This window comes from Biomphalaria glabrata, chromosome 2 (genome assembly GCF_947242115.1).
Source record: "Biomphalaria glabrata chromosome 2, xgBioGlab47.1, whole genome shotgun sequence".
Classification (NCBI taxonomy): domain Eukaryota; kingdom Metazoa; phylum Mollusca; class Gastropoda; family Planorbidae; genus Biomphalaria; species Biomphalaria glabrata.
This window is the reverse complement of record NC_074712.1, coordinates 31,077,246-31,100,339: the sequence shown is the minus strand read 5'-3', so window position 1 is coordinate 31,100,339 and position 23,094 is coordinate 31,077,246. Positions and strand designations below refer to the sequence as shown.

At 37.6% G+C, this 23,094-nt stretch overlaps 1 protein-coding gene across 12 annotated transcripts in view; it reads right to left on the bottom strand.

Moving 5' to 3' along the window:
* The window catches only part of LOC106053207 (cadherin-23-like), an 87,862-nt gene that overhangs the window by 35,937 nt on the left and 28,831 nt on the right, over nucleotides 1-23,094 (bottom strand). For 8 of the 12 annotated variants that reach the window (XM_056020030.1, XM_056020035.1, XM_056020040.1 and 5 more), the window contains exons 2-14: nucleotides 18,167-18,228; nucleotides 11,262-11,386; nucleotides 9,064-9,075; nucleotides 7,301-7,372; nucleotides 4,789-4,964; nucleotides 4,268-4,318; nucleotides 3,739-3,828; nucleotides 3,382-3,465; nucleotides 3,159-3,170; nucleotides 2,343-2,462; nucleotides 1,631-1,753; nucleotides 548-626; nucleotides 194-312 (exon numbers count right to left, since the gene is read on the bottom strand). In XM_056020030.1, coding sequence (XP_055876005.1) covers nucleotides 194-312; nucleotides 548-626; nucleotides 1,631-1,753; nucleotides 2,343-2,462; nucleotides 3,159-3,170; nucleotides 3,382-3,465; nucleotides 3,739-3,828; nucleotides 4,268-4,318; nucleotides 4,789-4,964; nucleotides 7,301-7,372; nucleotides 9,064-9,075; nucleotides 11,262-11,373 — 1,050 coding nt within the window. In that variant the 5' untranslated portion in view covers nucleotides 11,374-11,386; nucleotides 18,167-18,228. Of the gene's footprint in view, nucleotides 1-193; nucleotides 313-547; nucleotides 627-1,630; nucleotides 1,754-2,342; nucleotides 2,463-3,158; nucleotides 3,171-3,381; nucleotides 3,466-3,738; nucleotides 3,829-4,267; nucleotides 4,319-4,788; nucleotides 4,965-7,300; nucleotides 7,373-9,063; nucleotides 9,076-11,261; nucleotides 11,387-11,556; nucleotides 11,878-18,166; nucleotides 18,229-23,094 lie in introns of those variants that run through there. The other 4 variants (XM_056020031.1, XM_056020032.1, XM_056020033.1 and 1 more) reach the window with 4 other exon arrangements.

Sequence of the window (23,094 nt, the reverse complement as noted above, 5' to 3'; positions counted from 1 at the left end):
TAGGCCTATGATTACCAGATAATTGGCTCAAAATAAAAAAAGAGGACATGTCCTACTTTTACCGGACATCGGTGACCTCACATATGGCACTAATTTTCAACAATTTAAATTTGAAGATGAAAAGTTTAGCAGTTTCACTTGGTCAGAATAGGATTTTAGTAACTGAAACTAAATGGCAGTATAATAGATATACCTTTACAATCATTGCATACACTCCACCAGTGTTTCTCATTAATTCTGTATCTCTGTCTAAAGTTTTGTTGACAGTTATAATTCCAGTTGTAGGATCCAAGTTAAAGTTTTGATAATCACCTAGAAAATTCAAAACAACTTCTGAACTATTTTAGGAAATGTAGAAAAAAGAAAAGCTTTTTTTTTTTATTATTAATAATAAATAGTAATAATAATCTTTTATAGCATTCAAGCTGTTTACTTAAATAGATTGATGACTAATTTTTATTTTTTGAAATATAAATATCAGGTAAACTTTTTTTATTTTAGCTGAATTATTTATTTGCACAAAATCATTTTTACACAAAATACATACCACTGACAAAGCTATAAGTAATATTATTAGGGATTCCTTTGTCACCATCTATAGCAAGAACTGTTAGCACAGATTTACCCTGATGATAAGTATAAATAGTTACTAGTTACAAATGATACATTCATATTATATACAATGCAGTGAATTCAAAACTAACTGGTTTATTTTGCAATTTAACCTTAATAGTGAAACTGCAAGTGTTAGATTACTTTTATGCAATCGGAAAATATGAAACATTACTTAAGGAGAATCTAATAAAAACTACACAGTTAAAACTACAGTTACAACAAAATGTGCTTCTAACGTTCTCAACTCTGACAGAGTTAAATTGTGTATGTCATTTGCAGAGCAAATACAATTAATTTCAAAGCTTTCATCTAAGATCATGTACAGACTGAGAAATGAATTGAGAGTGTAGAACAAGAAATCACCAGTATTTGTGATTTAGGAAAATGTGAAAAGCAGAAAAGCTAAACCACTGTGGAACTAAACATTGCATTACATTGGGTCCACAGAAGAGCCACAACGCAAGCAGTCCTTGACAATCAGAGTAGTTTTACCATAAGGGAGAGCTATAAGCAAAGAAAGAGATTGATAGTGAAGAAAGGTATACAGTAGCAAAGAAAAGATAAATATGTATGAAAGGAAATTAATTAAAACCTTTTTAAACTAAACCAATGCAGAACTAAGAGGATTTTATTATCATGTCATATCAAGATAGATATATCATACTAGGTGTGAGGCCTGATAAAAGACAAGGCCTTTATCTAGTTAAATTGCCTAAACTCCATCTATCCACACTTTCTCTGTATTTTCATAGCACTGAAACATGTTAAGGTTAATTTATTGGAATTCTTACTATTGCGCACTCAGGATGAGGAGGTTTTGTTAGTTCTAACAACATGTGGGTAAAAGTCTACATCCTTCAGAGCAGAGTTAGGACCTGCACTTTGATATCACATCAATGTACATGATAAAGATTATTAAAAATTCTCCTTTATGGCTGAAGATGAACACAATTATATTAGAAGGTGAAAATAGAAGTCATGGACTTTTCAAAAGGAATATGATGATAAGTCTCACCACTGCCATGTCCTCATCTATCTGAACACTGTATGGCAAGTTTACAAAAGCTGGGGGAGTGTCTTGAACATCATAGACATAGACAACAAATCCCACTGGCTCTGCTGTTAGTCCACCTTCATCCTTACAGAAGTGAAATAAAATGGTATAATCTCTTTCTATATGTATATTTAATTTGGTCTTAAAAGAGGTTTACATAGAAACAAAGAATAAATAAGTTAACAGAAAAAAAAAACTTTTTAAAAGCAAGACAAAAATTAATCGTATAATAATGGTAGCTTTTCTAAAAACAAAAACCTAAAACAACAACAAAAATTTGTTTTTTGTAATTATTGAGTAGAAAATTATTATTATATTATTATTATTATAGCTTTTATATAGCGCTACTTTCATGCTTATAACATGCTCAGAGCGCTTTTGGTCCAATCTCATTTGTGGACCAGTGGGGGGGAGGGGGTATCTAGGAGTTGGTTTTCCGAGCTGCCTTTAGGTGCTCAGTAAACACAACTCTGCCCAAGTAGAGTGTCGTACCTCGAGCCCCCTTCTAGGTAGCCAAGCCAAGCCAAGTTCAAGCGCACTTGGCCTCTCGACCACACTTCCCACTAAAATTCAACATGTTTATTTAAAAAATGTAGTTTATTATCAATTTTTTGTTTATTCTATATTGAACCCATTTACAATCCAATAGATAAACAAAAGTATCATTTCATACCTCTGCCATGATTTTGTACTGGTAGTAACTGTGTGTTTCATAATCTAACTGGCGCCTTAATGTTATGTTACCATTGTATTGGTTGATCTCAAAAGTAGTGGCATAATCTTGATCATTAACCTAGAAAAAGATTTTTATTCACAGGCCATATTTAGTGAAATGGATAAAAAAAAATTAACTGTTTGCAATGTACCAATTTGATTTTAAATAATTGTTTAATCTCTTAAATAATTTAAGTTCACAGGTTCAAAATGTTCAATTTGAAGTCAATTTTGACATTTTTTTATTTTGGAAATTGTATTAGAAAAAAAATTATTAATTCAAATTATCAAGAACAAACGAAAAATTAATAACTAAAATGACAGTATTAAGTACTTATCTCCTCTGCCATTTATAAATTACTTTAGTAATTTTATTTTATGAGATCCTCAAAAATGCTACAAATTATTAGATGTATTTTTAATTGTAAATTGTAACCAAGATATCTTGAAAGGTATTATTTAAGGCTATATTCTGTGTATCTAACAAGTACTGAAAATTAACATTTTAAATATAAACTATTTAGGAAACATAAAAGGTGAAAATAAAAATGACTAGACTTTAATACTGATATTGTTATAAATAACAAAATTCATGTTTTACTTCTTCAAGTAACTAATTAAATACAGATAATGATACAGTTATAACTTTGAAGTCTAAAAATAAAGTTACTATTTCTACATTTCTGCTCTTGACACTCTACAGGTTAAATTAATTTCTTAACATAATTTCGCTTGATAATACTTTATTATATTGCTATTTAAATGTGTAACTTACCTGGGCATTTGGCTGAAATATTGTTTTTGTTGGGAAAGAGAAAATAAAGTTTAATGCAAAGTATTTTTTTATTTTATTTAATCAGTACAATATTTCATCTTAAGCATATTCTTGAATAAATACAATAGATTACATTGTTCTCTTATACTAATTAATGGTCTCACTTCAAATGTCAAAGTAATTGTCATTTAAAATATAAATTAAGAAAAGCATTAAATCTTACTGCCATAGTATATAGTATATTCCTGCCATTGTCAGGGTCTTTGGCAAAAACACCAGAAAATATCACAGTTCCTGGACTAGCATCCTGCAATAGTAATTTGTCTATATATTTAAATATGTTTGCACAAAATTCTGCCCTTCTTGATATTTAGGTGCATATAATTCTACTTTTGTATGGGCCTATACATTTGTATTGTTACCCATGTTTAAAGAAAGATATGTTAAGATATTCATTAGCTATAGTACTGACAACTAGTATCCTTTCATTTCCAATTTTAGGGCTTAACTGATACCATTGTTTGAAATAACAAGATGGCTGGGGAAAAATCCACAAGACAAAAAAAAATTGTGAGCCAACCTCTCTGACTGTAGCTTCATAAGGAAGGTTGACAAACTGTGGAGCCACATCGTTTACGTCAGTTATAAATAGTGTGATCCAAATAGGAATCTAGATAAGTCAAAGATAAAATACATTTTGAAATCATTTTTGGCTATTTTTTTTTAAAAAGGTAAGACGTACATGACAACTTATGTAGCATTTTGTTTATCTTTTTTTTTTTTCTTTTTGTCTTTCCATTCAAAATAGCTTATAGGACCTATATTAAGGAATCATTTTTATGGCGTACAAAATCCCAAAGCCAAAGTGCTTTGATGCTATGCTATCACAAGATTTAACAGTCTATCAGAACTCAATTCTACAAGACCTACAAGGCTGAAGAAAGTAAAAAGAAGGTGATAACATTAAGTATTAGCCTAGCTTATTCTTTGCAGCTTCACTAAGCAGAAGAGTAAATCATGGTGTAAGATTATGAAAGAGTTAGAAATAAATTCCAACAACTTAACAGAAACTATTGGACACTATTGAACTGTTTGTGTTAAATATTTACCGAGCTGGATCCATCAGTCACCAGAAAATACAGCCTTCTCTCATTAGGTGCCTACAATAACAATTAGTATAAAATTATAAGTCATAACAAAATTATTTTTTATCTTAGAGATTTAAACACGAAGTTACTATTATGGTTTTACTTCAATAGTTTTCCTTATGTATGCAAACTGCTTTTCTAGCTACATCATCATTGTTTCACACACACACACAAATACAAAACACACTTTGCTTATTTACCACTTTCAGTGTTCACATTAAAGTTTAGTTAGATCAAATGTTGGGTCTCTGCTGGTTTATCATTAGCTATTGAACTTCCAGCAACAATGATTGTGTTATTTACAACTCATTGTACTAGGAACATTTTTAGAAACATTTTGGCTCCCATTTTCAGCACATTTTCTTATCACATTCAAATCTCAAGCTACACAAAGAGGGTGAGTGAATCATATAAAAGTAAAGTCTGTTGTGAACTGAGCAACTCATCTTAAGAGGAATTTCATTGACAAAAATTTTACTTACATAATCTCTGTCCAAAACAGACTTCAGTTTGATATCTACAATCCATGTATTAGTAGCATTGTTGAGTTTTCTAGGATTAGACAATGTAACCAGTTCACGTGTGTCATCAGTATCTGTGTTAAAATACAAATCTTGTCCATCTGGATCTGATGCTGTAATATTTCCTATTGTTGTTCCTGATTGTAAAAAAACAGAAATATATTATATCTCTGCTGTAACTTATTGGTATTTTTGTAAATTTGCACACTAGCACTTCAACGCAACACTACTTGTGTTTACGTATTAAATGGAGTTCCTTATATGTCTTTCCTCAGCAACACTTGTCTTAATAATTGTATAAAATAAGTATTCTACTTGGTGTCAGAGTAAAACTTAAAAGCTGTCCAGACAAAAGTTTTTATTAATTTAATAACAAGCAATCTTGAATTGGAATGCAAAAGATATATATCAAGAGTTTTTAAGATTCCAACAGCAGGAGAGCTTTTGTTTCAAAGGATCATTAGCTGGTGCAGACAACAAACAAAAAGCCAGGATCATGAAGTTTACAAAACTCTAAATATTACAGATAGTAAGGAGGTAGATCCTCAATTGTTATTTAAGAAAATAGAAGACTACATAAGACCAAGATGAAATAAAAGTGTCTAGATAGAGAGCACATCAGTATCAGAGAAAGTAGGTAGAAGGAGAAAGTTTTGATAACTTTGTTAAAGATCTAAAAAAACTGAAATGCAGAAAACAACTGGAACACTGCCAAGATTCAGCTAGAGGAAAATGCTAAAGGAGTAATTCATCCACCAAATCTGCTTAACAATATCACTACGAAAGAAAGTTGTAGAAAATGCAAGCTGATGGATTTATTAATATTGAAGATTTGATCAAAAAAACATTCCAGGTTTTCATGAAAGATGCCTTTTGATTTATTGTTATTGGATTAAATATACACAAAAAAATGTCTATTCTGATTTTTATAATCCAAAGTTTTACAGAATAACAAAAAGAAACAAGGTAGAAAGTAAGTTTATGTTTGTCAGTGGAACAGTTGTACTCAAAACTTAAAATCTCATTCCTTCATACATTAGTAACAATTGCATCAGAAACTTCAAATCAATATAAAATCATTATTATCTTTAACTAAGTTTATAGGAGTAAACTTTGTCAACTCTTAAAGAGTTGTAGATAAAGTTATTGAATAACATGAAACTTTATTAATATTGTTTTAAAAAAAATAGTTTACATGTGTGCATAAATCTTGCATACTTCATTTTAAAATACAGTTTCAGTGGAGCAAAAGTAAACATTGCCCCTTTTCAAACACGATGATAGCTATGGTGAAAATAGATTTTTAAAAGCTCCTTCAGTTTTTGAGGTATAATTGTGACTTCCAGACAACAGCACAAACACATCTTGCTCCAAAGAAAAGCTGCTTAAAGCCATACTTTATGTTGAGCTTTGGATTTTTTTGATGGTCTCCTTATTTGTGCTCAGACCCCAATTAGTAAGCCAATGTACTGATCTGACATGACAAAATGAGCTACTTAATAATATCTCCAGTTGGCTATATTATCAGCACCTTTTTGCAATTAGAATGGATGGCTGTCTGGTTGTGTGGTTTGCATGCTGGACTGTCATTCAGACTTATCGATAGTCCTGGTTTCAAGCCCCGCCCACTGCCATCCTCCATCATCCTGCGGGAGGTTTGGACTATGAAGTAAATTATATTTAACTCTGAAGGAACATCCGAAACATGTAAAACAAACATTTTCAGAAGGCTAACAATAATTATCCTATACTGAAATAACCTTATAATAAGGTTTTTATTAACTGTATCTCAGCCTTAAGGTTGTTATTGCCAGAAGTGTATTGGATATAATAATATAAATACTTCCACTGGCATGCATCTGACAACCAGTTTAAACACTGGCCTTCAATATGTTTGACTTAGATTTGGGTCCAGTAGAACTGTTATCATTGTTAGGATAAAGGACAAAAGCAAGCAACTTGCACCTTAACCAGTACACTTCAGGCAGAAGGGGCACATTAGCCTTGGCTGGCTACCCTCCTAGGAGAATAAAAACTCTGATTCCAAACCCCTGCTGCATTATAGCTATACCCAAACATGGGGAAAGCTTCAAGTATTAACCCCAAGAAGGAATCCATAGAGAATTCTTTCAGCCTAACAATGATTGGAGTCTCAATAACCTTTCTCAGGTACATGCAAACTACTTAAGTCTGTCTCAAATGAGAACTGTGGTATCTTTTAAAATTAACCTCATTTCTCTGAGAAAATAGTCATCAGTATTCAAAGCTATGACCTTCAATAATGTCCCCATATATATAAAAAAAAAAGATTAAAAAAACTAAAAATTCAAGTCTTGAAATATACTTAAAAACTCTGACACTTTATGTGGGACCACATATTTGTAGTTTGAGAGACATTGAAATTAATTAAATACAAATATATATAAACAAATTGAAATTAATTAAATACACATATATATAAACAAATACTTACCTATGGGTGTGTCTTCTGGACTTATAATGGTATTAGAGTATGATCCAGGCTGTGGAGGACTGTTACTGGCACCTTGGCAATACAAATATGAGAATAACATTCAATACTCTTTTTTGCTTTTGTTAATAATTAACTTAACAGTGAGGTAATAAACAAGGGGACATATTATTTTTTGTTTATTTCCATAAAGAATGGATAAATGTTACTTAAAAAGTTAATAAAATAAAGCAAGAAATGGTTTGTTTCCAATGTATTGGGATATGATTAATTATCTTTTTTTATTTACAAAGCTTATATCAACACACTCAGTCTGTCTATCTATCTCTCTGTCTGTCTGGTAAAAAGTTTGTATATGTTATTTCTCCCACACCCATTCTGCACAAATATTCATTGGCATAGACCAGACATTAAACAATTTTAAAAAATTACCAATCATTCAATTAACTACTGGTAAATGATATTTAATTATTTTGTTTGATACCGACTAGGGAAATTATTCCATCAGTATTCACAAATATGGCTACATGTGCAGGGTTTCAGTCCTTTAGATAATTGAACACAATATTTCTCCCTCATCCATTCTTGGATCAAGTTGAAACTTTAAAAACTATTTATTGTACATAACAAAACATGAATCAATTTTTAAAAAATTAACCAATTGGCCAAATTTATTATTTTGTCTGACATCAAATAAAGGAAAAAACTTCTACATTATTGAAAGATATGGTTATGTGTGGAGTTCTTTCCCTTGGATAATTTTTTTTTTTAATGATTTTTCATATTTAGCTTGCTATCATCTTATAAACGTTTGTAGAAAAAGCAACAATTTTTGTATGGGGAATAACACAGATAAACAATTACATACAAAATTTAGTTTATATAAATATTTATAATAGCATTAGTTTAATAATGTCAACTAAAAATTCAAGCAATTTTTTCAGGCAAAATGTAAAAAAACAAAACAAGTTAGGGTAGAATAAATAAACTCATGCCCACAAATCAAATAAAAACAAAAATCTATTTCACTTAAAACAATGGGTAAAGAAGGTTTTCACTAGGCTAATTTTGCTTTCTCTTAAAGCAAAGGTAGAGTTATTCATATATATCATAAAACATACTGTTGACTGTGTTTTAAAATATGGATACATTGCTACAGGTCAGCATATACACTTGGTAATTCCTATTCTTTAAAAAAAATTAATGTGTATGTTTTTCAAATATTTTTTTTTGGTTGGGGGGGGGGGGGGGGATTTAATTTTTTTGACTGTTATCAAATTTCACATATTTAATTCTTTAAGTTAGGCCATATATAGTCTATGGTTAGGCTTATTAGATTATTAGTTTGTTAAAAAGCATAACTTTAATTTAAAAAAAAAAATTATAGACAAATAAACTTATAGCAATATTAATTATTAAATAGCTTTTATAGATTACTGCATTATTAAAGTTAACCACAGAAGACCATGTTAAATATATCCAAACTTTAAAAAGTTAATGTTGTGGACTAGATTTGTATCAAAAAGGTAAAAGTGAATGTTCTGTGATATTACAAAATAAAACTATTTAAACATGTCTCCATCTAACAATGCATGGAGTATACTTGTATTCTGTGAAATTAATTGAAGTAAGTTTAAAATAATTATATTTATGACAATGTGACAATCACCAATCAGTGAGTGATTTTTATTGGAAAGAATTAGAGAATCAAAAAAAAAAAGCTAGGATTAATAAAAAAAAAATCTTATCTAATACATTGACCTTACCTTGAGCTAATTCTGTATCAAGAAACAAATATTTTGAAAACAATTGGACCAAAAATAAATCCTATTTAGATGTTAATCTTTTTTTTTTAAATATATTGGGTCAAATATAACAGTGTTTTACCAGCTAACCTGGCTTAGCCAATAAAAGTAAGGCAAAAAATAATAATTTTTTCTCAAATAAAAAAAGTGCAATATAAGAACCTTTCTTTAAAAGTTTGATTTCTAAACATTTAATACATTAAAAAATGTCAACAACATTGAACTCTGTACAAAGCCTAAATAATTTGTATTGCATTTAAATTAATTTAAAAAAAAATAGATAACAAAATGTCATGCCCTAATTTAGGAGAGAATTATAGTTTCTAGACTTGGAGAGCTACATTCTTCTTACCTATTAAAACATAGATCTATTTTAAACTTTACTTCTACAGTATATAAAAAATATTGTTTTCCACTTGTACTTTTTTTTTGTGCAATAATGCAATCAAAAAAGTAAAGTTCCCCTATCAGACATTGCAATAGGACAGACGATGTAAAGGTCACCTGTTTCTGTGGCCACAGTTAATGAGGGTGTCATGTGGCCAGCACAACAACCAACAGCCTTTCCTTTCCCTAACTTATCATCATTATGTCAGGTACCCATTAAAGCTGGCTGGACTCACTTGAGTCTGAGGCATCTAAAGATCCAGAAATTCAAAATCTCAGTCTTCATCAGGATTCAAACCTGGTCCCCGTTTCGGAAGCTAAGCGCTTTACTGTTTAGCCACCGCTCTCCAATGCAATCAATATCATTTAATGTTAGACCTAGACTAAGTAGACCTAGACTAACTAGAGTATTTTTTTTTATTGATTTTTGCAATATAATTAAAGCTTAAACCGTAGTCATTGTGTAATTCGAATGAAGAATTACCACAGACAGAGTAGTGTGCTCCTGTTTCGGATGTAAAAATATTTAGAATGTAGGCCCCATAGACTTATATGATATAGTGGCCTATATATCTATAAGTCTATGGTAGGCCCTATTTGACAAATATTTCTTCAATATTAATAATGGTCTATGATAATTTAGATACTATAGATTTAGGTCAAATTTCTTTTTACATTTCCTTGGGTTTTAAAATATATTATAGATCTATAAAACAATTCAAAACATAGATCAGATCTACTGTTTATATTTCACTTTTTATGATTATTTAAAATCTATGATATCTACGTCTGTCAGGTGTACAGAAATAAAGGCGGTGCTAAGCTATCTTTTTCAATTAATTTGTATAACATTTTTTTCACATACCTAGAACTAAATTAGATCTAGATCATAGACATAAAATATATGAGGGTTCCAGAAATGGAATTGAGTTGCTACAGAAGCATCCTATGTATCACATTTAAAGACAGCATCACAAACCAAGAGATTAGAGACAGGGCTACTGCAGCGTTTGGACCCCACGATGACCCGATAACTAGTGTAAAAAAAACGGAAACTAATACGCTATGACCATATTACAAGGCCTTTGGGGCTTGCAAAGACCTTCCTTCAGGGAACAGTACCAGGAAAAAGTAGAAGAGACAGACAGAGAAAGCGATGGAAAGACAACATAAAAGCATGGACGAGCCTGCCATTGAAAGAGTCTCTATCCAAGGCAAAAGACAGAGATGAATGGAGAAAGACGGTTGACAAATCTTGCTTGGTGCCCCAACGGTGCAACAGACTAAAGGATAGGTGAGGTGAATGGAACTAGAAAATATTTATTATTAATTGTTCCAATTTTTGTAATTCTAACACTCATTAGTTATTAAGAGCTAAATAATCGCTCTATAAGTTGTTTTTCTTGTGTTTGTTTAGTTTCACCTTCATATTGGAATGGAATTGTTTAGTTAAGCCAATCGTAAAAGAAAGTTTTTAAATTTTTGTCAGATATTGAGACCTAGTATCTTGAGATATTTAGTTTCTCAAAACAACACAAAAAATAGCATTTATAGTCTAATATTAAATAGGCCTAATAATAAAAATGATAAGCAAATAAACTTATAATACTAGTTTTAAAAAAAGATCTATTGATAAAACTACCAAATCTACTCTCTATCTCTATAGGTTTCTTCCTAAAGAACAATGAGTAAAGATCATTCAGCCTTCAAACTCAGATGTCTAATTTTATTAGCGAAACAAATCTAGTAAAAAAAAAATTAAATATATTTACTTTGTGAAATCAGAGCGAATCCTAGTACTAACAATGTAAACCAGAACTTGACCAAAGTAAGGTGACTTGTTGGACTGAAGGAAACTCCTTTGCCAATCAAATGTGCAGCCATCAAACCTAGAAACCTTAAAAGTGTCAAATACATTTTGTTTACACATGTTTACAAATCTTAGACTTTATAAATACAGCTTACAGTAAATCTGCATACATATAAAACATTTTTAGAATGTTAACCCCCGTACTGGGTATGAACCCGGCATGCACCAGGCCCTATCGTTCTCAAGAACTATCGTACCTTTGAAACCAGCCATGCTTTGTCTTAGCACCCCGCAATCGTTGAAAATGTGTTCCATTGGCTCGATATCATCATGGAATCGAAGCTCTTTTGGATCCTAGAGAAGAAGGCTCCTATCGGACAATGTACTTCGCGAAAAGGTGTCAGAATTGTTTGATCCTTTCTGCCTAGCCGCCACCACTCATCTAACCTGTATGGGCGCAGGAGGTACTTCCAGACATCCCGTACCGTGCTACAAAGATTACAGCTATTGTACCGTTAGGACTTGTTCCATTCTTAAATCCTTGCTCGCGCACTCTCGTAAGTTTGCGGTTTCTATTGTGGGTTTAAAGTGTTTAAAGTTTTCTCTGATTTCACAATATGAAAGAACCCACTGTATTCCAACGTCACCCCTCCCTACCCCACGCCACCCACCAAAAAAAAAAAGGTTCCTTGCTGGCATAAAACAGACATTTAAAACAAGGTCTGCTTATAGTCTAAATGGTTCTAAATTATGTGTTATTTTTTAAATAGTGTTTCTATAGTCGAATGGTACAACCTTTAGCATTATATCTATGTCTCTATCCAGCCTGGGCTACGTTCTCCTTAGTGTAAGCATGCTGAGATTTCACGATTGGACGTTGTAAAAAAGGGGATTTCAATTCAAGTGATACGGAAGTTTGAAAAAGTGCCTGGAATATATAATAATATTTGGTAATATCGTGAAGTTTAACTTGTAAGCAAGATTACGTTATCCGTCGTGTTACCCTTTATGCATTGAGTTATATTTTTATAAATCCCCCAAATGCATGACATCAATCATACATTTTTGGCAATCATACCCGTAAATGACTTAAATTATTAGCATGTTTTATATATGATTACAAGGTTATTTATAGTTTGGCATATCAGATAGCAGTACTTCCTTATGGTATAGACTGTCAATTGTGTGCATTCATGTTTAATGGTCCTGGGATTGGCTTCCTAAAACTCGGTGTGAAGAAAGATAGGCCTACACATTAGTTAGAACTGTTAGAACAAAAGAAAAACGGATTCAAGTTTTAAACATAATAAAGAGAAAGATTAGATAAGCTTTAAAAAAGAGCTAGAGGTGGTACCAACAGAGATGTATAAATTGAGAGAGATAGGCCTACGTGGGTTTAGGGCTCAGAACAAATGGAATAAGGATTGATGCTACAGAATTTCCCTAATTATTCAAAATGTTTCAGGATAATAAAATGCTTGAAAACTATTTGCCATTATCCTTGTATTAGAATTGTATCAAAAAGATGTTAAAATCTGCCATGTCGTTTGCACTGAGCCTAAATGTGTGTGTAAGTGTGTACAGTTGTAAACACAATATTCTTTCGTCATTAAAATTCAAGTTTCTGCGCTTGACTTTCCTAGGTCTTGATTGAGAAATAAATAAACTCTTGAAACCAAACAATCTAGATGACAAAACAAGAATACAAATGACTTAAGGAATATAGGCCTAACGTAAATATTGTAATGACCATGTTCTGTAGTGACTCTATGGTTGCGCACCAGCGCACGAGGATGGACTAAATGAACGGGGAGAGAGGAAGAGGAAGTGCGAGAAGATTGAGATTGGAACGGTTCTTGTTTTTGGTGATCTATGTTGATTAAACTTTGTATTATCTTTGTTCCCATACCTCGTTGAGTTGCCTCCTTTAAATGTTGTAACATTGGTATCAGAAGTGGGATTATAGGCGACTCAACGAACGGGAGGTAAGTTAGTAATGGCTTCCCCTATTATGAAACAACTAGACCAACTCTTGATTAAAGAACTTAAACAAGAGCTTCGGTATCAAGGTCTAAAGCTTGGTGGTAGCAAGGAGACACTTACAGCTCGTCTCCGGCAGGCCCTGATTGAGGAAGAAGAAGACCCGGACAGTTATCATTTCGAAGTAGGGCCAGATATAACTGAACTCCTAAGTAAGATGCAGGAAAAGATGGAACTTCTAGGTAAGATGCAGGAAAAAATGGATACACTTGATATAGGGATTAGAACCATGCAGGACAAAATAGACACACTCGATTCAGAGATCAGGACTGAATTGGTATCGGTTAACCAGAAAATAACCACGATGGAGGTCACGATGAACCAGAGAGTCGATGTGGTAGAAAAAGACATAGAAGAACTGAAAGTTCAAGTTAGAGAAGAGCTCAGCAAGGCGCCGGTGAGTAATACAGGATCAACGTTACCCGAAGGGCTTGTAAAGATAAATACAGGATCAATGTTACCCGAAGGGCTTGTAAAGATGAAACCCCCTGTGTTTGATGGGTCCGTCTCCTGGTCAGTCTACAGAAGACAGTTTGAGGCAGCTGCTAAGGTCAACAAATGGGGCAGCGAGGAGGAAAAGGCGACCGCTCTAGTACTGGCCCTTAGAGGAAAGGCTTCCGAAGTACTCCAATCCATTCCAAACCAGCAGGATTATGCTGCTCTCGTCCAGGCTATAAAGCTTCGATACGGGGACGAGCACTTACAGGAAGTTTATAGGGTCCAGCTGAAGACCAGACAACAGCCGGTCAGTAAAACCCTACAAGAGCTAAAGACGGACATTGAACGACTTGCCCATCTGGCATACCCCACAGCAGCACAGGAGTTCCTCGAAGTAGTCGTCACTGATGCCTTCATCGATGCCGTTCGAGATCCAGAGCTAAAAAAGGTTATTAGAGTTAGTGGCAAGCGTAAGGCCAGCGAAGTCCTTGTGTACGCTCTGTCCTATGAAGCCGCTAAGAACGCATCCATCAACAGTCATCATGGTCGGAGACTAGAAGTTCAGGAAGAAGATCTAACACAAGTACTCAGACGGATGACGGAGGTTCTTGAAGAGTATAAGCCAAGCCGGTCACAGGGAGCTCATCGTGCGACCAGGGTCCGTTGCTGGAACTGTGGTGAATCTGGGCATATACAAAGGATGTGTAGAAGAACACATAATCAGCAAGAAGCGATTCAGCACAGATCAGAAATGGGTGCATGGCCTGGAGCCAATGGCTATCAGGAAAACTAACATTCGTCGGCTTCAAGGGGCAGAAACCGGCGATCCAGGAAATGGGAGCCCCTGTCAATGTCAATCCAATAGCTGTGCTGGGACAGAGTAGGAGTCTTATAGTAGAAGGAAGGATTGGAATTCGGAAGTATCGGTTTCTCATAGACACTGGTGCTTCACGTTCAGTCATTCGGCCAAATGTCGCAAACAGCAATAATACTACAAATGTGAGCCTTTTCTCCCTGAAAACAGCCAGTGGAGAACTGATGCTCATAAAAGGACTGGCGACTTAGAATTTGAGCTTGGGTGTCAGTCATTCAGGCATGAATTTTTGATAGCAAACATAACTGATGATTGCATTTTAGGTCTAGATTTTCTACAGAAATTTGGATTTTCCATTAACATTAGCGGAGGGACTTTGTTGTATGGAAATGTGGAGATTCCTTTGTTAGGTGATAGTGAAGAAGGAAACAATCGAATGGTGAAAATACTATTGACGGAGGATACAAGTCTGCCTGCACATTCCGAATCAATTATTTGGGGAAAGTTAGAGAACGGACATGAAAAGTCGGGAACGGCGCTAATCGAAGGAACGGAAGACAATTACGACGGAGTGGCTGTAGGGAAAACGCTGGTCATGATCGGTAAAGATCATCAGAGAGTACCTGTCAGAATCATGAACCTTGGTTTGAGGGAGAAGCATCTACGAAGGGATAGTTACATTGCTAAATGCCATACATTCAACCTAATTAAGAATTGCAACATTAACAACGTTTCTTTTACGCCCACTGAATCGATCAACCCTCAAATTACCAGGCTTTTGACAGAAACCAAGGCGAACCTATCTGAAGAGCAGTATAGCAAAGCCAAAGAGTTGATTATGAAATTTGCAGACATCTTTCCATCTGATGAGTCAGAATGCGGAAGAACAGACATGGTACAACATAGGATCGATACTGGAATAAATAGACCGATTCGGCAGCCACCACGCCGCCTTCCTCTCGCAAAACAACAGGAGGCTACAGACCTGATAGAACAAATGAGACATCAAGGGGTCATAGAGCCCTCTAATGGCCCTTGGTGTTCACCAATCGTCCTAGTAAAAAAAATGGATCCACGCGATTTTGTGTAGACTACAGAGCACTTAATGAAGTCACGCATAAAGATAGCTATCCACTCCAAAGAATAGACGATACCTTGGATACGCTTGCTGGATCACAGATTTTTTCTACTCTTGATCTAAAGAGTGGATACTGGCAGGTGGGAATGCATCCTGAGGATAAAGAGAAAACGGCTTTCTCTGCTGGCAACGGTCTTTGGCAGTTCACTGTAATGCCTTTTGGTCTCTGTAATGCTCCCGCCACTTTTGAAAGATTGATGGAGCGCGTTTTACAGGGACTTCATTGGAACACGTGTCTTGTATACCTGAATGACATTATAGTCACTGGTAGGATGTTTGAAGAGCATCTGGCAAATCTACATGAAGTTTTTGGACGGATCAGGAATGCGGGTATGAAAATCAATCCAAAGAAGTGCTCGTTTTTCAGGAAGAGTGTCAAATATCTTGGCCACATAGTATCAGGGGACGGCATCAGCACTGATCCTGACAAGACTGAGGCAGTAAAACGTTGGCCTACACCATCCAATATTCGAGAACTAAGAAATTTTTTAGGACTCTGTACGTACTATAGACGGTTTGTGCCAAATTTCTCCAATATATGTGCACCCCTTCATCGATTGACAGAACAAAAGAGGTCATTCAACTGGATTCAGGAGTGTCAAGAGTCCTTTGAAATGTTAAAAGACACACTTGTCTCATCATCCATACTTGCCTATCCGATACCAGGCATGACGTTCATTTTGGATACGGATGCAAGCAACACCGGAATAGGCGCCGTCCTTTCCCAAAAGATTGATGGAACGGAACGAGTCATCGCTTACTTCAGTCGAAGTTTGTCAAAGGCTGAAAGGAACTACTGTGTCACAAGACGTGAACTCCTGGCCGCCGTCGATGCAATAAAACATTTTCATAAGTACCTTTATGGGCATAAATTTATTTTAAGGACAGATCACGCAGCAATACAATGGCTTCTTTCTTTTAAGTGCCCTGAAGGTCAGGTCGCTAGGTGGATCGAACGTCTGCAAACCTATGAATTTGAAATTCACCATCGAAAAGGACTAATTCACCAGAATGCTGATGCGCTATCTCGACGACCTTGCAAAACAGAATGCAAACATTGTAAGAAAGCTGAGGAAAAGGAAGAGATAATAGATTGTCAACGTTTGGACCTGAATGTTTTAGGAAACCACAACAATAGTCGATGTTTTAGTGGAACACTGGATTAGCCGCTTTGGTGTACCTATGGAACTACATTCAGATCAAGGACGCAACTTTGAATCCAAGCTATTCCAGGAGATTTGTAAAATCTTAAAAATTGAAAAGACTCGAACAACGCCACTTCGCCCTCAGTCAGACGGGATGGTGGAACGCTTTAATCGCACATTGATACAACACTTGGCTAAGATGACAGTAGAACAGCAAAACGATTGGGATGACTACATTCCTCTATTCCTCATGTCTTATAGAGGAGCCATTCATGCAACTACTGGTTATACGCCAGCCAAATTATTATTTGGTCGGGAACTTCGGCTGCCAGCAGACCTCTTATTCGGGTTGCCAGGAGAAAAACAAAACGACAGCTAGCGAATACGTAACAGAACTTAGGGGGAGACTTGAGAGGGTTCATGCACTTGCACGGAGTAGGATAAAAGACAGTAGCGACCTCATGAAGACCAGATATGATAGAAGAGCCAATTCTACGGGGTTTGTAGAGCATGATCTCGTTTGGCTGTACAACCCAAAGAGAAGGAAGGGAAGATCGCCTAAATTACAAAAGGATTGGGAAGGTCCGTATCGGATTGTGAAGAGAATCAACGACGTGGTATACCGTATCCAGAGGGGTCCTCGAACTAAATGCAAGGTGGTACACGTCGATCGGTTGTATCGGTATTGTGGAGAGGAGAGAGGAACAGAGTCAGTTCGGGACGAACAGACATAAGAAGGGGGCAGTGTAATGACCATGTTCTGTAGTGACTCTATGGTTGCGCACCAGCGCACGAGGATGGACTAAAAGAACGGGGAGAGAGGAAGAGGAAGTGCGAGAAGATTGAGATTGGAACGGTTCTTGTTTTTGGTGATCTATGTTGATTAAACTTTGTATTATCTTTGTTCTCATACCTAGTTGAGTTGCCTCCTTTAAATGTTGTAACAATATAAATAAAAACACTCAAGACAGACGAAATGTTTGTTTGTAAACATTTTTTACTTCATTCGGATTGAGTTGATGATTATCTACTTCCTAGTAAAAAACTTCCCGCAGGACGACGAGGGATGGCAGCGGGCTGGATATGAACCCGGGACCATCGAGACGACCGAACGACAATCCAGAGCGCATACTGCACGACCAGGTAACCTTGTGCTGCCTTTAGCGGTTACTCCCCCCCCCCCGCCAAAAAAAGAAAAACACACAAAAGCTCACACACACACACACACTATCAATCTCCTTAACACACACCACTATCAACAACAAGAGAGCTAAATGTCTAATGACACATACCTCCTACACAGAAGAGCTGACTTTTAACTGCATCCTCGCGTTAAGTTGGCATTCTTTAGTCTCTGTGAAAGAACAGGCAAGATATATGCTTTGAATACCAAACATAGTATTGCTTATAACATACACAAACTGTATTAATATTGTTATAAACCTGGTGGTGGCACATATGGGGGTAGTGGTGTGTGTGTAGTCAGCCGACGCAAATCGCCCCAGGTCAGCGCTAGACGAGCGGTCAACCGTGACGAGTTACGTCAGTACGGCCGAGACGACTTTCAACATGATGGTTCGGGAAGCATCGACGTCGTGAACAGAGCTCAAGAGCGTCACGAGGGTTGTAGTCATCTGACACCCAGAATGGTCGAGCGACGTTCTGTCCGGTTCTAGAAGGCCAGTAGGGACCCTATATAAAGAGCGAAAGTATCAGAGACGAGTCAGTTACAACTTCCCGATCTACAGTTCGTTACTAAGGCTAAGTACAAGTCCGAGACGAGACGGAGAGACCAGTGCAAGAGTTGATACGACGGCACGGCTATTAACAGGAAAGATATTTGTACAGTCTTGTGTTACGTGCTGCCAATTGTACAGTATTGGCTGTTATTTATTGAAATTAAACTATTACGTTACTTTGGAGCCCTGAGTTGTCAAGTTCTTCAAGTTGGTGGTGTATGGTGCAGTTTGCAGAGAGCCTGCATAGTGAGATTCGTAACACTGGTGTCAGAAGTGGGATCTGTAATGGCTACCACGAAAACACTAGACCAACTACTTGTGAATGAACTGAGGCGAGAGCTCCGTGAACGAGGACTGAAGACAAGTGGAAATAAGGAAACGTTACAAGCACGCCTTCGGGAGGACCTGGTGGAGGAAGAAGCAGACCCGGACACCTATCTTTTTGAAGTCTTACCAGACATGGGAGCTGTACTTGAAAAGATAAGTTCTCGGCAAGAACAGATGGGAGCTGTGCTCGAAAATATGGATACCAAGATAGACGCCATGGAATCCGGAATCAAGACCGAGTTATTGGCTATGAACCATCGCATTCAGGCTGTGGAAGAGAGAATCACCACCATTGATGAACAGGTGAATCAGAGGGTCGACGCAGTGGAGAAGGCAATCGAAGAAATGAAAACGCAAGTTCACTGTAAGCACACTAATGCACCGGAAACAAGTATGGCGTCATTTGTGCCCGAAAGCTCCGGAAAAATGAAGCCCCCCGTATTTGATGGTTCCGTGTCCTGGTCAGTGTACAAGAAGCAATTTGACGCAGCGGCTAAAGTTAACAAATGGAACAGCGAGGAGGAGAAAGCCACTGCCCTTGTGTTATCTCTAAGAGGAAAGGCCTCCGAATTGCTTCAGTCCTTACCGAACCAGCAAGACCTCGCCGCTCTCGTACAGGCTATGGAACTCCGATACGGGGATGAACATCTGCAAGAAGTTTATCGAGTGCAACTGAAGACCCGACAACAGCGCCCCGATGAAACACTACAGGAGCTAGAGACAGACATCGAACGCCTCGCACATCTGGCCTACCCAACAGCCGCACAAGATTTTCTGGAAGTCATTATTACAGACGCTTTCATTGATGCCCTTCGAGACCCCGAGTTAAAGAAAGCCACCAGAGTTAGGGGTAAACGTAAGGCCAGTGAGGCCCTCGTATACGCTCTCTCATATGAAGCCGCCAAAGACGTATCGGGGAGCACTCATCAAGGCCGAAGGTTAGAAGTCAAAGAGGAAGAGTTCGCACAACTTGTGAGAAGGGTGACAGAGGCACTAGATGAACGACGAACCAACCAGATACCAGAAAATCAACCTAGGGTTCCTGTACGATGCTGGAATTGTGGTGAACTCGGTCATATACAAAGAAGCTGCACTAGAAGATTTCCACAAACCGGAAACCATTACAGATCAGAAAGGTATGCACGACCAAGTTCCCGGGGCTACCAGGGAAACTAGCACGCACCGGCTTCAAGGGGCGGAACCCGGCGACACAGAGAATGAGAGCCCCTGCAACCATCATCCCGGTCGCCGTGCTAGGGCAGAGTAAGAGTCTGAAAATTATCGGAAAAATTGGATGTCAAGATTATCACTTCCTCCTAGATACTGGTGCCTCACGATCAGTCATCCGGACGGATAAAGTGGACAATTGCAAGAAAACGCCAGTTAGAGCCTACTCGTTGAAAACAGCCATGGAGAACTGATGCCCATACAAGGCCTGGTCGACATAACAGTCGAGATCGGGAATCAGTCATTCAAACACGAATTCCTGATTGCTGACGTCACAGATGACTGCATAATAGGGCTCGACTTCATGCTGAAATACGGCTTTTCCTTGAATATCGGCGGAGGCACTTTACAATGTGGGGACCTCGAAGTACCCTTGCTTGGCGACGAGGATGAAGAAGATGGCCGAGTCAGAAGGGTTAAGTTGGTAGAAAATACAACCTTGCCTGCTAAGTCGGAAATGATCATTTGGGGAAAAATCGAGGATGACTATCCCACGACAAGAACAGCGCTGGTAGAAAGCTTGGACACCAACTACAACGGGATAGCAGTAGGAAAGACACTAGTCACGATTGGGAAAGACCAAAAGGTACCCGTAAAGATTGTGAACCTCGGCACAGTGGAGAAACATTTACGGGAAGGTAGCATCATCGCTGGTTGCCATGCTTTAGAGATGATACGAAACTGCAGCAGTGAAAATCCCGACGGAACACTCAAGCCCAGGGAACCACAGGTTACTAAACTTCTGGCAGAAGTCAAAACGATCTTGTCAAAGGAACAGTACACCTAAGCAGAACGATTCCTCAGAGAGTTCTCCGACATATTGCCATCTGATGAAATGGACTTTGGGCGAACAAACCTGATCCAGCATCGAATAGACACAGGAAACACTAGGCCCATCCGACAACAACCACGTCGCCTGCCGCTAGCAAAACACCAAGAAGCTATGGACATGATAGAACGGATGAGGCAGCAGGGGGTTGTTGAACCATCCAACAGTCCGTGGTGTTCACCCATCGTCTTGGTAAAGAAGAAAGATGGATCCACGCGATTTTGTGTCGACTATAGATTATTAAATGACGCCACACACAAGGACAGCTATCCGCTTCCTAGGATTGACGACACATTGGACACACTTGCTGGGTCACAGATCTTTTCCACCCTTGACCTGAAGAGCGGTTACTGGCAAGTGGGACTACACCACGAGGACAGAGATAAAACAGCTTTCTCTGCTGGTAATGGTCTATGGCAATTTACAGTGATGCCTTTTGGCCTCTGCAACGCCCCAGCCACCTTTGAAAGACTAATGGAGCATGTGCTAAGAGGACTTAACTGGACCACGTGTCTTGTTTACTTAGATGACATTATCGTCATAGGCAGAACCTTCGAGGAACATATTGCAAACCTGAAGGAAGTGTTTGAACGAATTAGGAACGCTGGAATGAAATTGAATCCAAAGAAGTGCTCCTTGTTCAGAAGAAGCGTCAAGTACCTTGGGCACATCGTGTCAAAGGAGGGAGTCAGCACAGACCCGGACAAAGTTGAAGCCGTAAATGGATGGCCGATCCCCGCTAATATCCAGGAGTTGAGAAGCTTTATTGGACTCTGCACGTATTATCGACGTTTCGTGCCCAATTTCTCTAGCCTCTGTAGTGCCCTTCATCAATTGACAGAACCGAAGCGGCCGTTTATTTGGACCACGGAATGTCATGAGGCCTTTGAGAGACTTAAAAAGGCTCTTGTTTCATCACCCATTCTGGCCTACCCGATACCAGGAGAGACGTTCATACTTGACACCGATGCGAGCAATACCGGAATAGGCGCTGTCTTATCCCAAAAGGTAGATGGAACTGAGAGGGTTATAGCTTACTTTAGTCGGAGCTTGTCCAAAGCCGAGAGAAACTACTGTGTCACAAGACGTGAGCTACTGGCAGTTGTGGATGCCATACAACATTTCCACAAATACTTATATGGACAAAAATTTATCCTTAGGACAGATCACGCTGCTCTACAATGGCTGTTGTCATTTAAAAGTCCGGAAGGACAAGTCGCCATGTGGATTGAACGTTTGCAAACCTATGATTTCGAGACACAGCACCGAAAAGGACAAACTCATCAGAATGCTGACGCGCTGTCTCGACGACCTTGCAGAATGGAATGTAAACACTGCAGCAAGGTTGAAGAAAAGGAAGTTATCATTGATTGTCAACGTCTTGGAGTACAAGCTTGTGGATCATGGTCAGACGAAAGAATCCGAGATGACCAGTTAAAAGATGAAGACCTGGCTCCCATTCTACTTATGAAGGAAGACGGACAAAGACCAGAATGGCATCACCTTTCTGATAAAGGAGCTGCTACCAAGTCCTATTGGGCGCAATGGGACTCACTGACAATCGACAATGGAGTTCTCAAGAGGGTCTGGGAAACGGCAGATGGGACATGCAATCGCTTACAGCTGTTGTTGCCTAAAGTGAGAGTTGCTGAGGTGCTGCAAGAAATCCATAATAATTCCAGTGGGGCACATTTAGGTGTCAACAAGACCTTTGAAAAAGTACGCCAGTGGTTTTACTGGTTCGGTTACCGGGATGATGTAGAAGAATGGTGCCGAAGATGCGACGCATGTTCAGCAGCAAAGGGCCCGCACAGGAAAACGAAGGGACGTATGCAGCAATACAACGTCGGTAATCCCTTCGAAAGAATAGCGATCGATGTAGCCGGACCATTTCCTGAGTCCCAGAGAGGAAATAAGTACGTTCTAGTAGTGATAGACTATTTTACTAAGTGGCCTGAAGCGTATGCAATACCAAACCAAGAAGCCACCACCATAGCGGAAACACTTGTGGAGAATTGGATTAGCCGATTCGGTGCTCACAGGGAGTTACACTCCGACCAAGGCCGAAACTTCGAATCCAAGATTTTTCAAGAGATGT